The 16406-nt window shown below is 49.6% G+C and overlaps 1 protein-coding gene across 1 annotated transcript; it reads left to right on the top strand.

Annotated features, from left to right (window-relative positions):
• The first annotated feature begins 8962 nt into the window (after positions 1-8962).
• On the top strand, positions 8963-12181 carry SOX12 (SRY-box transcription factor 12). Its single transcript, XM_061437164.1, has one exon. The coding sequence runs from the start codon at positions 9373-9375 to the stop codon at positions 10318-10320; it is 948 nt and encodes a 315-aa protein (XP_061293148.1). The 5' UTR covers positions 8963-9372; the 3' UTR covers positions 10321-12181.
• Positions 12182-16406: the final 4225 nt, after the last annotated feature.

Genomic DNA, 16406 nt, shown 5'->3' with positions numbered 1-16406 from the left:
CCTTAGTTTTTACTTAACGTCCTTTTTCTGTCTTGGGATCGCATTCAGGATGCCACATTGCATTTATCTCATGTCTCCTTAGATTCTTCTTGGCTGTGGCTGTTTGTCAGACATCAACAGGACTATCACAATCGGCATTGACCTTGATGCCCTGAAAAAGGTAGTGTCTGTTAGGTTTCTCTACCTTAAAGTTACTCTTCTTTTACCCCTTTCCTTGCTCTCTTCTTTGGAAGAGAGTGAACTCCGGGAGTTGGTGATGGACAGGGAGGCCTGGCGTGCTGCGATTCATGGGGTTGCAAAGGGTCGGACACGACTGAGCGACTGAACTGAACTATGTTTAGCCCACACTAAGTAGTAAGGAGGAATGTTCTATCCCCTTGAGTGTGGAGTATCTATTATACTTCAGTTATTTGAAATTTTTCTGCACCGAAGGTGTGTTTCTTTTCCTCTATTTATTCAGTCATTATTTACATCAGTGGACTCACAGATGTTTATTTCATACTTTAGGTTATAATCCAGTACTACTTAATTTTGTCGCTCAAATTGGTCCCGATTTGGCCTTTGGGAGCCTTTTTAATTGGCTCCTGAGTCCCTCTGATATATTCCCATCTTTGTGTGTCTTTTTATTGTTGTTGAGCACTTACTTTCTGGTAGTGTATGTTATCTCAGACTCATCTCGTATATTCCCTGCCCCAGTCCTAAATTAGCTGTTTCTCAAAAACCCAGATTCCTCCTATTAGAGAATGGTATTAGAAACCAAGATTTCGACCCTAAGTGTGCTCATTGCTACTCAGATGTTTCTTTTAAGCCTTCCCAACTAACAAAACACAGAAATACATGTATATATGCTAACCTGTGCACATACACATATCTATGAATAGTTCTGTATGTAACCATCTACGTCTATATTAAGCTATTTGTTATGAGGTTCTATTTATATTTTCAACTCTGATCTATTACCACATGAATCATTCTAGCCTCCTCCCCTTGCTTATCTGTAAATTCCCACTCCAACAATGAGAAACCTGGCTCCCATCATCCACCAGCCATTTACTTAATTGTTTAATTCTAGTATACATGTATATCAGTATCAGCATTGTTAACCCATACCCCTGTGGGAAAAGTTATCAACTTTCTGTACACTTTCTTTTGCTTTTAGTTTTACAGACTCTGCTCATTTCTAAAATTACTTAAGTCAGGATCCTCCCCCACCCCCCGACCCCCACCACACCCGGGCCTTTAGTGGGGTTGTTTCATACGTTTGTGATACAGTTTCATTGCTTTGTCACATTCTGCTTTCCATTTTGAGATTCTCCCCATGTTCTAAATTATTTTTTATAATTTTTCATGCATTAAGATTTGCTCTTTCTATTGTTTAGTTCCATGGGTTTTGACAAATGCATAAGGTCTTGTATCCACCATTATACTATATATTAATAGAAGAGTTTTACCACCCTAAAAATTTCTCTGTGCTTCACCTATTCAACCCTCTCTCCCCGAAAACCTTGACAACCATTAGATCTTTTTGCTATATTTTGTCTTTTTGTACCTTTTTTTAAAAAAAGGGAATACACACAATAGAGTATTTTGGTTGTTGCTCATGTTACAACTCATTGACTGTTTACCATGTCCCATGTCCTGAACTATTATGCTCTCCCATTTTGCAGATGCGAAAACTGAGGCACATGAGTTGAAGTAACTTTGTAAAGTCTCATAATATTGAACAAAGTTTGACTTCACATCCTGGATGCTTTGATTGTTTAAAGCCCCAGTATGTCCATGCTTGACTTCTCAGTCATCTATGGGAGTCCTCTATATATAGCCAATAAGAGGAGAATGATTTATTTCCCAGTTTACCCAGGCACTCTCAGTTTATCTCTGTTCCAGCATAATTAGTAATAGTATCCCCTTTCATGAAAAAAAATATGGTTACCTCCAAAGGAAAAATCTAATGAATTTCAGAGTCAGGTTGTGGGAGTAAGAATTATATTCTAGGAGATGTGGAAGTGTGCCAATGGGGTGTGCCAGATATCCAAATAAAGTCAGCTCCTCATCTAGTCTCCTTCCCCTTCCTTCTCCCAATATGATTATTCTCCAAGTCCACCAGTCCTATTGGTGCTGCTGAAATGCCTCTGATGCTGTCCTCTTCTCCACATGAACGTGCTCCCAGTCTGGTCTTTCTTCTCTGCCTTGTGCTTCTCTGAATTTCAAACTATATCTCATGGACTGGCAACCCATAATTCCATTAGGATCTTTAAGATTTTGGGGATTTCACAGAGAAGTAAATAAAATATAAAATCCTCCCTCCCTTGAAAAAAACTACTTATTTTAAAATTTGGAGATGGACAAAAGATTGCCAGCTTTTTATTTTGCCAAGTAAAAATGAGGGAAACCTCCATCTTCTATATTCGTACTGCCTATTTGAAATATAATACCAACTCTAAGTGTTATTTTAAATTTTCCAGAAGCCACATTTCATCTTCTTTTTTTTTTTGGCCACGCCACATGGCATGTGGAATCTTAGTTCCCTGACCAGGGATGGAACCCACACCCTCTGCACTGACAGCCTGGAATCTTAACAACTGGACCACCAGGGAAGACCCCAGAAAGCACGTTTTAAAAGGTAAAATAAATAAAGTTTTTGTTGTTTAGTTGGTAAGTCGTATCCTACTCTTTTGTGACCCCACAAACTGTAACCCACCAAGCTTCTCTGTCCATGGAATTTTCCAGGCAAGAATACTGGAGTGGGTTGCCATTTCCTTCTACGAGGGGATCTTCCCAACAATTGAACCTGTGTCAACTGTGATGGCAAGCAAATTCTTTACCACTGAGCAACCAGGAAAAACCACAAATAAATAGGTGAAATTAATTTTAATATATTTGATTTAACCCAATATATCCAAAATGTTATAATCTCAAAAATATTAATGCGATAGTTTACATTTTTTGTGCTATTGGAAAACCAGTGAGAATTTTGTACTGAAGCACATTTCAATTTGCAGTAGCTATATTTAAGTGCTTGAGAGCAGTGCAGTTCCTTCATGAACAGTTCTTTCCCATTAGTAAAAGAGCCCTGGAATATATACACACATTCACATATGATCATAATTGTTGAATTTTTCAGAGAAGACATTTAGATGAATCAAAAACTGAATTCCCTTGTTCCTGTTGCTTTCTCTTTATTATTAATGTCTTTGAGGACCATGCCAGTTCAAAGACTGATGTTTTAGAGCTAGACTCAGGGTGGGGAGAGCTGCATGCTGCTGTGACAGCCATGCCCACAGTTGAGTTGGCTCCTTCCTCCTTTCACTACATAGATATTAAGAAGCTGTGCTGTGCCAAGATGTGCTAGGTGCTGGGGAAACTGGAAATCAGGTGGGTCCTCTGAGCCCATGGAGCTCCTGCTCTACCATGGTGTACCAAGTAGGACCCTGCAGGCAATGAGAGGGTGTATTGTCTGCAGAGACTCTGAAAACAATAAAACTGATTGAATATCTGTCTGCATTTTATTATTACCATGTGCCCACAATTCTAAACCATGCCACTGATTAAGACATTCCTCCCTGAAAATCAAGCTGTTGGTCTAACCTGAGTCCTAATGATATATTTGTAAGCTTCGAATTGGCATATTTTAATCACTTGTACACTAGTCGACATTATCACCCACCAGGGATTTACATCACAGCACTCCCAGCTATACATTCAGCCCCTAACACACACCAAGCCAGACACAGTTATACGTGTTAGTTTTGAGAATAAGTTCATAACAGTCCAGAATTGTTCAAGCTCGCTTCCTGAGTACTTGTGTCTCTAGCCCCTTTGGTACAACATATGGCTGTGTTTAAACAATAGATTGAAAATAAACAATGATAGCCCAGTGATTAGGAAGCTGAAGAACCAGAACTTGAGTTGCTTCAATTCTGCCATTCTGTGTGACCACTTGAAGGTTTGTATTTAAAATTCAAAACAGTGAAACAGTGAACTGCAGAGTGTGGTAACTGCAAATTTTATTTTTTAGTAAAATAGTATTATATATAATATTATTATTTAGAAAAATTATGTTTTACCAAATTTGAATCATATATTTAACATTAAAGTTGATTCTTATTTTTAAAGTATTTTCTTATTTGTTTTTCAATTTTAATGTAATTAATGTAATGGAATTATTGCAACAGATTGCTATGTGGGTATGTTTTTTTATTTTATCTTTGCAAGGAAATATATTAAAGTAATTGGAAAGTATGGATCAAATACTCTTTCCCTTTTTTTGTACTACAATATTTACTTTTACTGACATGATTACATATACAAAGTTCAATAAAGGAATATTTTCACCATCCACATTTCTTATCTGGCCATTACCATTAGTATTATTCATTGTGTTTCATGCTTACTGAAAATACTGTCATTTAACGAAGGTGGATGTTAAAAAATTATCTGTTCTGGGACTTGCCTTGTGGCCCAGTGGTAAAAGATATCTTGCAATACAGGGGACACGGTTCGATACCTGGTCAGGGAATTAAGATCTCACATGACTTGGGGCAACTACATGCACCTCGACTACTGAGCCCACAAGCAAAAACCCAAACCTGAGCATGTGAACTAGAGAGGAGTCCCCACTTCCTACAACTAGAGAAAGCCCACACACACAGCAAAGAGGCTGTGCACCGCAACTAAGACCCAGCACAGCCAAATAATTTTTTTTTTTTAATTTTCTGTTATAAGTATCAGATGAGCTAGGCAGGTCACTGGTGCTCTGAAGAAAAGGAACATGGGGTTAGGAGAGCTCTAAAGAGGCAGACAAGAGGCAGGAATGCTGGAAAGGTGAGAGAACAGACTTCCTAGCACCCTGGGTGTGGAGTTAGCTCAGCCTTTTCCACAAATTGAAAGTGACTCAAGACTGAGAAAGTCAGAGAGTCAGATAGGTGAGCAGGGTCAGATCATGCTTGGCCTAGATGAAAGTCCGGTGTTTATCTTGAGAGTAATGGGAAAAACACTGATGGGTTTTAAGAAGGGAAGATGCACAATCAGTTTTGTGACTGAAAAACAACATCCTTCTAGCTTCAGGGAGGAGAATGGAATGGAAGGAGACATGCTGGGTACAGGGACCAGAAAGGAGGCTGGACAGGTACCAGATAAGAGATGATGGTGGTCTGGACTAGAAGGGCAGTGGTGGTGAGCATCTCTCTGAGAATCTTTTTAAAGATATTTTTAAGAATAATTTTTTTGGGGGCTGCACTGCATCTTCGTTGCTGCGTGCAGGCTTTTCTCTAGTTGCCACGAGCGGGGACAACTCTCTAGTTGTGGTGCTGGAGATTCTCACTGCAGTGGCTTTTCTTCGGATGCACCAGGGCTCTAGGGCTTGGGGGCTTCGGTAGTTGCAGTTCCCGGGCTCTAGAACACAGGCTCAATAGCTGTGGTGCACGGACTTAGTTGCTCTTCAGCACGTGGGATCTTCCCAGACAGGAATCGAACCCGTGTCTTCTGCACTGGCAGGTGGATTCTTACCATTGAGCCACCAGGGAAAACCCTGTCTGAGAATTTTACCGTCTATCTGCCACAGTCTGGATTAAACAGTTCAGCGGTGAGCCCGACCTTGAACTCCTGTGGCCTGCAAGGTTTAGACTCTGGGACCCCTATTTGAAATGATTCAGGGTAATCTGTGTGCACAGATAAATACCACATCTCAGTGGCAGCCTGGAGTTTTGGGGTTTGGGTTTCAAAATTTCACTTCCTTCCCTTGGCTCCCAGAGGAATCTGAGCACACTTATATTAGACCACTGACTGTGATTCATTTAATAAATATGTATTGAGTACCCACTGTGCACCAGGCACTCTCCTAGGGACAGAGCAGGAAACAAAAGACAAAAATCTCTGCTCTCTTGGAGCTGGCAGTCCAGTGGAGGGGAGAAGGGCAAAAAACAACTGAACAAATAAAATATTCTGAAATGTGGTGAGTGGTACAAAGCAAAGAGAAAGGGTGAGGAGTTAGAATATTGCAAGCAAAAATTAAAGAGTCTAACAATACCAAACTTTGGACAAGATGTCCAGATGAAGAGGATCTCTTCTATGTTGTTGGTGGAAAAGTAAACTGGTACAGCATTCATATATCTCAGATGCAGCCACCACATTTCCCATAAGATACCTGAGAGACCTTCCAGGTCCTGGGAGACCAGGAACACATTTAGGATTGTTAACAGGAACACTCTTCATAAGACCAAAAACCTGGCAATAACACAAATGTCCAGGAACAGGACACTAGACAGAAAAAGTGTAGTACATGGAATGGAATGGAATGGAAAAATGAATGAACCCTACACAGGTGCAATCATTTAGATGAATCTTACCACTATAATAATGAGAAAGTAAATATCAGAGTATTACATACAGCATGGGAAAGTTGCTCAGTCATGTCTGACTCTTTGCAACCCCATTGACTATACAGTCCATGGAATTCTCCAGGCCAGAATGCTGGAGTGGGTAGCTTTACCCTTCTCCAGGGGATCTTCCCAACCCAGGTCTCCTGCATTACATACAGCATACCTTCATGCTAAAGCTAAAGGCAAGATAATGTATTTTTAAGAAAACATTTTAAAAAGAGAAAGGAGAAATCAAAACCCTCATACACTGCTGGTAGGAATGTAAAATGGGGCAGCAAATCCATTGAGACAGAAAGTAGATTTATGGTTGCCTAGAGCTGGTGGTTACAGCAGAGGAAGAGATGGAGGAGTTAATGAGTAGAGTTTCTTTGGGGAATGATGAAAATATTCTAAAACTGATTGTGGTGATGGATGCATAGCTCACTTAATATCTCGTTGAATTGTATATTTTAAATGAGTAAATAGTCTAGTATGTAAATTATATCTCAATAAAGCTGCTCAGCTTTTTTTAAGTGTAAGAGAAGATTTAGGATAGACATTACATCAGTTGAGAGGAAGCAGGGGATGGGATGGGAAAGGAGTTCATAGGGGAAGGTAGGTTGTTATCCATGTTCCAGTTCTTGTGTTGGGCTGCTGATGTCACCAGGTTTTACTGTATTATATACAAATAAGTATATACAACCATGACCCGAACCAATCATGGGCAATGATAAAACTGTCACAGACCTACAATTCTGTGTACCTGAGACACAGGGGAATGGGTGGGCAACAGCAGAGAGTGGTCAGGGCAGGCCATCTCCGGAGAGTCGGTGTGAACTGAAGCTAGAATGAAATGGACCAGCCATGTGGGGATGGGGGTGAAGAATTTTCTAGGCTGAAGAGACAGCGTGTACAAAGGCCCTGAGGTTGGTCCAAGCCTTCTGTGTTTGAGGAATATTCAGGAGACCAGTACTTGAAATTCTAATATCTATATCCCATTTAATCTGTAAAATAACCATATGAGGAAGAAACTGCTTTTTTCTATTTTAAGGGCAAGCAAAAGGAGGCGTTAGATATGAATACAGGAATCCTGACTCCATCGAGCACTGAACCGTCCAGGCTACCGTTGTGAAGGTTTAAACTCGGGGATCGTCAGACCTCAGCTTCCAATAAAAGGCCGGAAGAATAGTTTGGTTGGGAGCAGAGCCTTTTCCTTCCGAGAGCCCTGTGCCTTTAAGAGTCGCCCCCTCCCGCCACCAAAGCTCCAATTTCCCTCCCGGGCACCCAGAGCATCACCCCGCCCCCAGCATCTGCGGAGCCGCACCCCGACCCTTCCTCCCCGCTACCCCAGACTTCCCGGCTGCGCTCTCAGCCCCCGCCCGCCCAGGGGTGGGTGAGGTCTACAGCCTGAGACAGGCACCTTCCAGCCTGGATACTGCCCACTATGCCCCAGCAAAATGCTACCCTAGAGACCCTCACCCCGACCCCTCCCAGCTCCCGACTCCGTGGAGCGACGCTTCAGCGCCCCATCCCACCGTCGGGCCCACGTGCGCGCGGTGAAGGTGACCTCCCCCAGGGGCAGCACACGCCCCGCAGTGCCCGAGCGGGCTCACACGTGGTGAGATGGGAGCGCGCAGCCCCTCCCCGCCACGCGCCTCGAGCGTGCGCCTCGTACACGCCCCTTGGCCGGGCTCCGCCCCCGTGCCCGCGCACGCTTTTCCAGACTCGGGAGGGGCAATCGCGCCCGTCTGGCACCCGGCTGGCCGCGATGTGGGTGTGGGACCTGAGAATGGGGCACCCACGTATCTTCGAGCCTCGCCTAAGAACTGTGAAAAGCGGGAAGTTCGCCCTCCTCAGGACCCTCGGTTGGTAGGCGAGGTGTCCCGGCCCCTTCGTGCGCTGAGCAGGGAAGAGAGAGCTGGGACCGCGAGCCTAGAGTCCTAATCTGCAGATCTTTGGTGTTTCGTACCTGGAAAGTGGGCGGCATGTGCCCTTCTTTCTCAGGACTCGCGTGGTGCCTCAAAGGAGAAGAAAAATGTGAAAGAGGTTTGGTTCATCGGACCCAAAACATTTGTTGAGCCCCTATGTGGCTGGATACTAGGCAAGGGTTACATCAATGACACGATGAGGTTGTCCCCTTAAGGAGCTTTCCTGAGCCTACGTCTCCTCACCTGTTCTGGGACGGTTCAAAAGGACGCCCCCTAAAAAGGAGGGAGCCGAGGTCCTACCTGGCGGCAGGTGTCACTGAGTAAGCTAAAATTTCAAAGGCTACGCGGGGCGGGGACTGGCTTTGGGAGCCAGATGGGAAGCCTGCTCGGCGTCCCCTCACCCTCCCGCTAGTCCCCAGCCTAAGAAAAGAAACCGACTTCATCCGACACCCCCAATCCCAGCCACCAGACCGCCCAGCCTGGCAGCCCGAGCCCCGCCCCGCTTCGGCAGCCAGCGATTGGGAGATGCAAATACCAGGTTCTCTGCCCAGCAACGGGTGACGCGTCGCCCGAACGCGAGGCGTGGCCCGGCCGCAGCCCGAGCGGGCACCTCGGTGTTTACACGGGGCGGCCCCGCGCGCGCCGCAGCGGCCCGCAGACGGCGAGGGGGAGGGGTGGCGCGCGCGCCGGCGGGGCCGCGCGGGGAGAAAGACACTGGAAGGCGGCAGGGTGGGGAGCGGCGCGCGCGGGCCGCAGCCGAGCAGGAGGCTGCAAGGAGAGCCCGCCGGGGCCTGAGGGGTGCCGTTCCTCCGCCCCCCGCAAAACAATGTGTGGCGTGCTGCGGGGCACAACTTGCCGGAGGCGGCGGGGGCGCGCTGAGCCCGCCTGAGACCGCGCCGCTGACCTTCTCCCCCCCGCCGTCCGTTGGGCCGGAGCGCCCAGCTCCTCGCTCCCTAGCTCGCGGGGGCCGGGCTGAGCTGCGGGGCGGGGCCGCCCCTCCGTCGCTGCTGCCTCCTCCCCCACCCCCAGCCGCGGAGGATGCGGACGGCCCCCGGCGGCGTCTAGCGGCCCCGGGCCCAGGCGCGATGGTGCAGCAGCGGGGCGCGAGGGCCAAGCGGGACGGCGGGCCACCGCCCCCGGGGCCCGGGCCGGCCGAGGAGGGGGCGCGTGAGCCCGGCTGGTGCAAGACCCCGAGCGGCCACATTAAGAGACCGATGAACGCGTTCATGGTGTGGTCGCAGCACGAACGGCGGAAGATCATGGACCAGTGGCCCGACATGCACAACGCCGAGATCTCCAAGCGCCTGGGCCGCCGCTGGCAGCTGCTGCAGGACTCGGAGAAGATCCCGTTCGTGCGGGAGGCGGAGCGGCTGCGCCTCAAGCACATGGCGGACTACCCGGACTACAAGTACCGGCCGCGCAAAAAGAGCAAGGGGGCGCCCGCCAAGGCGCGGCCCCGCCCCCCCGGCGGCGGCGGCGGCGGCGGTAGCAGGCTCAAGCCCGGGCCGCAGCTGCCTGGCCGCGGGGGCCGCCGAGCGGCGGGAGGGCCTTTGGGGGGCGGCGCGGCGGCGCCCGAGGACGACGACGACGAAGACGACGAGGAGCTGCTGGAAGTGCGCCTGGTGGAGACCCCCGGGCGCGAGCTGTGGAGGATGGTCCCGGCGGGGCGGGCCGCCCGAGGACCAGCCGAGCGTGCCCAAGGGCCGTCGGGCGAGGGGGCGGCTGTCACCGCCGCCTCCCCAACTCCGTCGGAGGACGAGGAGCCGGAGGAAGAGGAGGAGGAGGCGGCGGCGGCCGAGGAAGGCGAAGAGGAGAAGGTGGCGTCGGGGGAGGAGCCGTTGGGCTTTCTGTCCAGAGGGCCCCCCGGCCCCGCGGGCCTGGACTGCAGCGCCCTGGACCGCGATCCGGACCTGCCGCCCCCCTCGGGCACGTCGCACTTCGAGTTCCCGGACTACTGCACCCCCGAGGTTACCGAGATGATCGCAGGGGACTGGCGCCCGTCTAGCATCGCCGACCTGGTTTTCACCTACTGAGCCCATCGTCAGCGGGGCGCGCACGCCCCCAAACCAGCTGTTTACATACAGGAATCAGGTATTGGGGCCCCTCGGAGGCCGAGGCTGGCACCCCATCTCCCGCACAGCCTCCCCCCTCCTAGACGTGCCCATCCCCCTTCAAATCCAGACAAGCCCTTCCCCCGCAGACACACCCCAAGACAGCCCAACCCCCACCCTTTCTCCGACATCCGAGCCCTTCCCCATCTTGCCCCCTCCCGCGAGCCACCAGCAGCCAGCCCCCTCCTCCGATACACCTCCCATCCTCTCCGAGAGACCTGTACCCCTCCCCCATTTTGCACACGCCCCTCCTCTTGGCCGGAGGACACGCCCCTGCCCTTGGCTCTAGACTCCCTCCGCCTGCTTCCAGCCCGCCTTGTGTCTCGTTTAGGGGGGCGCTGCAGCTGGGCGGCCCTGCGCCCTCCTCTCTTGCCCTTCCCTCCCGGGGAGGGGGAGGGGCACGCTCCTTTTCCCCGGGGAGCACTGGGACCCCCGCCCCCTTCTTGCGCATGCTTAATGCTTCTTGGGAGGAGGGGGCTGGTCCCTGCTGAACCACTAGCCTCGGTCAGCCGCTCTGGGAAGAAGGGGGGCGGATATAGAGCGATCCTGAGAAATCGTTTGATCCAGGAGCCACGGCTTCCGTTCAACCCGACGGGGCGTCACTGCCTTAAATGGGAGGAGCAGTCGGAAGGGGGAGAAAGACTAGCCAGCCCGGAAGGGTTGGTGTGGAGCTTGGAACTCCCAAGTGGCATAGCCCCTTTCCCCTTACGGGGTCGCCCAGCCCATGTGCACCCCCGCGCCCCCCCACCCCACCTCCCACCGACTGCTTGACTGCCTCAACAGCCTGTCTTGGTTCCAAGAAGCCAACCTTTCTTTCCCCCACCTGGGAATTGGGGGCCAGGGTTTTTCTCTGGAAATCCTTCAGGAGAGAAAAAGAAAACTCAGAATCAAGACATGTAGTCGTTTGTGTGGGGACAGGGTCCTTTTGTCTGCCCCCCCCCCCCAAGTGCCCTTGTCACCTCAAGGCACACTTCCAGCCTGGACTCCCTCCTAAGCCCACCGCCCCTTCCTGTCACCCAGATCCCTTTGCCTACAGTGACAGTATTCAGTGGGAGAAACAAACACGTCGGTACTCAACTAGGGGGTTGAGACTGAGGCATGATAGCAGATGAAGAGGCAAGAAGAGACTCCCTTTTTCAGCAGCTGGCTTGAGAGACCATCACCTGGGCCAGTGAGCCTGAAGGGAGGTTCAGAGTAGTGTTGTGCCATTGGCGCCCAGCGCTACTGTGTCCAGTTTGGGGTGCTCTTGGGAAACCCTGCCCCTGATGCTGTTACCCCTCTCCCTCCAACTCCCAGCTCAAGCTCCGCCCCTCCGGCCTCCCCATGCCCCCTTTACCCTCACTACCTGTATCTCACCGGCGTGTGTTCACCCTCCCGGGTGTGCACACACTCTCATTCACACACACAAATCTCAGGAACAAACGGTCCCAGAGTCCTCCGGGACCCCTGCCCAGGGTCTCTGCAGGGCTCTGCCCCACGCGTTCCCGTCGCTGACAAAGCCACCAGCTGCCTCCTTTAAGCTTGGTGCTCCGGCTCTGGGCCTTTTTGCGCGCGCTCTTTCTCTCTCTCTTTCTCTCTCTTTTTTTTTTTTTAAAGAAAAATAACAACAAAAAAAAAGACAATGAAAAATCCCAGAAAACGTCATGTGAGTGAAGAGATGTCACTGTCTGTGGTCTTGGAGAACTAGTCTCGTAGCTGAGGGGAGGGGTCCCTCTGATCTGGGGCACTGGCACCCACAGCAGGACTTACGCCAGGACTGAATAAAGTGTATTTGCCCCATCTCGCCCTGTGGTTCTACATGTCTTTGCCTTTCCTCAACCCTCCCCAAACAGTTTGACAGATTCAAGTCCCTGTGACTTAGCACCATACAGGAAGAGCTCGAGGTTCCAGGCAAGGAGGCACCTGGCCCCTCTAGGCCTCTCTGCTCCCTCTGTCTCAGGACTCCTGGTCTTCATTAAGGATGGCAGACTTGTCCCTGCAGAGGCCAGGCAGGTGACGTGAATGAATGAGAGTCTGGGTGGACACTGGCTTCATGACCCACTTCAAGGGGAGCAATTGCTCACCTCCTGCCAGTTGTGACCCTGTGGGAGTGCAGCCCGCTGTGGCCAGGGGGCTAGATTTTTCAAGAGAAGATGTAAATCTGGATGTTTCTGTGAACATCTCAATTTCAAAATGAAAGCTGATTCAAATACTTTTTTTAAATCCTTAGGGACCAAGTGAAACACGTGTGTAGGCACACGTGGTTCCAAGGGAATCAGTTTGACTCTGACCTTAATGAAGATTAAGAATCAGGGTTGACCATGGCTGACTCATGTTGATGTTTGTTAGAAACCAACACAATACTGTAAAAGCAATTATCTTTCAATTAAAAATAAGTTAAAAAAGAATCAGGGTTGAGCCACAATGTCTGGGCCCAAAGCCTGATACCACCACTGAGCACCTGTGTGCCCCTGAGCACATTAACTTTACCCTGACTCTTTTTTTCCATTTATGTGACATGGGGATGATAACACCTGCTTCAGAGTAAAGTTCGAGGTGAGAGGCATTTAACATGGTGCTCCATAAATTGTATTACTCCACTGTCCAGAGGAGGGATATTAGGGCAAAGGTGCAGAAGCAACTTGTAAAGGGCCTTCAAACAGCCTGGGTCAGAGACAGGGCCCTAAATTTTGGTTTCTGTCTCCTAGTGAAGTGCTATTTTAGGGTGCTGCCTCTCCCAGCTTGAATCTGCAGATGGTGTTAGGCTGGTAGCTCGGGGTCTGGAGCTGTGTGGGGCTGGTCCTCACGCCTAGCATGTAACTGGCCACTAGTGTAGATGTACTGAATGATTGAAGAAGAGCAGCAGAAGCCGCGATGATTCCAGTCCTTGAGATTCTTACCTGTGTGTTTTGGGAACTGAGACCAAGGCTTTTCAAAACTTCTGTCCCACTGACCCCTGTCCCGCTTATTCTTCCTCTACCAGATCCAGTGAATTCCTTAGGTTGGACAAAGTGTGTTTGCCCAGTAAGAACCAAGGCTAAGTGTTCAGACCTCATTTAAAGAGGGTATTTGGGACTGGAATACCCATAGATGTTTTAAAAGAGGACTAGAGCAGGTTTGGGAGGTCTGGACATCTACAGAAAGGGCGTCTGGGAGTACAGGAATTATAGTGAATGCTTCCTCATAGTCTCTGTGATTGGAAACAAGATGGCCACAAACCAAAACAAAACCTTTAAGAAAGAAAAGGTGAGGAAGAAAACCGATTCACCCCGGGGCAGCCTGCATCTGGTGTCTGAATGTATGCAAGTATAAATCCCTGCCACTTAAGTTTCACCCTTCAGGTGGGACAGACACAGTATCTGCCCTGCCCTGCACCCCTGGGTACTCACCCCTTCAGGGTGGCTTGGGCTTGTCCATGCTGGCAGCACAGTTTGACCTCCTGTACCCAATTCTGCCTCCACCCTCTTCTTTTCACAGGTCTTTATCCCTAATAAATATCTTGCACCTGAAACTTAGTCTGTGTCTGCTTCTGGAAAACCCAGTCTGCAACAGAGGGTGGAAGGGACAGGACAAAGGGAATAGGGTCACTGGCCCAGCAGCTGCAGCTGAGCTGGGCACCTTTGATGCCCACCCCATCAGGAGGAGTCTGATTTCCACCAACACTGTCTCCCGACCCCGGGGCTGCACACGTTCCACTCTCCACTCTTTCCAGTCGGCGTCAATTAGAAACCCCAGCCTCAGCCTACAAGTCACTCCAGAGTCCTCTGCTGGTGGTGTTCTCATTTGCAGTCTCCTAGGCTGGAGAGAGAGGCTAACGGTCTGTGTTTGTCCTTCACAATGCCCTGGGAGGGGGCAGGGCAGGGAGTGTATAAAACCCCAAGCTAGAGATGGTGCTAGAGCACGGCGGGCCTTGGGCCAGCCGCCTCCCCTTCAGAGGCCTTAGTCCCACCCCCACTCCCCGCGCGCCCCCCCCCCCCCGCTCCCAGGGTGATGCGGAGGAGAGGGAACTAGGAATAGAAGAGAGATCATTTATTGTTTCTGTTCCTTCCATTTCAGAAGGAAATGGATTCTGACCTGTGAAAGGTGCAGGCAGACCTGCTTATGTGGACTCTGGGGACACCTAGTGGCTGAAAGGAGTAGCACGCATTGGTCGGGGATTGGCAGGGTGTGTCCCACCTACTCCAATCATCCATTCATGCTCTCTGATACATCTCTGGGTCAGGTTCCTGGCATAGGCTGTTTGAACCATTTGGTTCCAGGGCTTTAAAAACGCCTATAGGCTGATGTATTGACCATCTGTTTCTATGTAACAAAATGCAACAACGTTAATGGCTTAAAACAACATGCATTTCTTATTTCATAATCTCCATGGGCCTGGAGTCTCTGGGTTCTCTGCTCAAGATCTCTCAAGGTTGCAGTCCAGCTGTTGGCTGAGCTGTGTTCTCTTCTGGAGCTCAGTGTCCTCTTCCGAAAATCACGTGGCAGTGGGCAGAACTCAGTTCTTTGTGGTTAAAGGACTGAGGCCCCCGTTTTCCTGTCAGCTGGTGCCATTCCGGATTCCTAAAAGCCACTCACGGTTTCTTTCCTCACAGGCCCCCTCTCAGCATGGTGGCTTATTTTGTCAAGGCCAGCAGGAGAATCTCTGCAGCTTCAAGTCCCTTGGCTCAAGGAAGACTTTCTTTTAAAGGGCTCACCCAAGGAAATGGCCCTTTTGATTCACTAAATTTCAACTAATTGAATCACTTTTACTTTGATCACATTTATGAAATTCCTTCACCTTTGCCAATAATGTAACTTAATCAAAATAATACTGATTAGGACTGGTGCTGAAGCTGAAGCTCCAATCCTTTGGCCACCCGATGGGAAGAACCAACTCATTGGAAAAGACCCTGATGCTGGGAAAGATTGAGGACAGGAGGAGAAGGGGATGACAGAGGACGAGATGTTGGATGGCATCACCGACTCAATGGACATGAGTTTTAGCAAACACCCCAAGATGGTGTAGGACAAGGAAGCCTGGTCTGCAGTCCATGGGGTCACAAAAGAGTTGGATGGAACGCCTGAACAGCAATCACAATAATGACATCTATCATACCCCTTGGTCTCACCCACGCTGGGAGGAGGAGTTTGTGTTAGGCACACACAGAGAGGAGAGGGGAATCTTGGGAGCCATCTTAGAATTCCATTTATCAGGACTGTAGAGTCTCAAGCCTATATCTCCATCCCAACACTGTTAGAGTCAGTATGTCTACCTGCCTTTTTGTCGTCTCCCCTGGGATATCTAATTGGCATCTGAAACTTGGTATATGTAAAAATGAAGTCTAATTTCCACAATCTGGCCAAGCCTGATGCTCCACCCACATCTTCACATCTTATATTGCTAATAGGCCAGCAACCTACAGTCCATGGGGTTGCACAGAGTCAGACACGACTGAGCAACTAAGCACAACAACCTCTCGGTCATCTTTGACTCTTCACAGCTTCCTTATCCTTATGGACCATTGGTTTTATCTTTACAGTGTGTCCTATGTCCTATTACCTCTCACCTTGTCCATGGCCACTCTCCTGGTCCTAGCCCCCACCATTTCTTGCCTGGTATTCTGTACCAGCCATTTCACTGAACTTGCTTTGTCTTGATTACAAAGGCTTGTTATCCACAAAGCCATCAGAGAAATCTGTTTCAATATAGATCGGACTATATACTGTCTCTGCTCAAAACTCTCCAGTGGATCCCATCTCATTCAGACGAAAAGCGAAAGAAAATCCTCATCATGGCCTGTGAAACCCTGTGGGATCTGGCCTGTGGCCTACCCTGGGACTCATCTCCTGCCACTTTTCCCTTTTCCCACCACACTCCACACTGGCTTCCTTGCTGTTCCTCAAAACTGCCAAGCACACACCCACCAGAGGCCCTTTGCACATACTGTTCACGCTGCTTGCAATGCTCTTCTCCCAGATATCCACGTGGCTTACTCTCCCACTTCCTTCGGTCTCAGCTCCAACGTCACTAACTCAGAGTGGTCTTCCCT

The sequence above is a fragment of the Bos javanicus genome, chromosome 13 (genome assembly GCF_032452875.1).
Source record: "Bos javanicus breed banteng chromosome 13, ARS-OSU_banteng_1.0, whole genome shotgun sequence".
Lineage (NCBI taxonomy): Eukaryota > Metazoa > Chordata > Mammalia > Artiodactyla > Bovidae > Bos > Bos javanicus.
The sequence above is the reverse complement of the archived record's forward strand: the minus strand, read 5'-3'. Positions and strand labels throughout refer to the sequence as shown.

Excerpts from the sequence above, each read along its gene's own strand:
- SOX12 (XM_061437164.1), top strand. The coding sequence starts at position 9,373 with ATGGTGCAGCAGCGGGGCGCGAGGGCCAAGCGGGACGGCGGGCCACCG.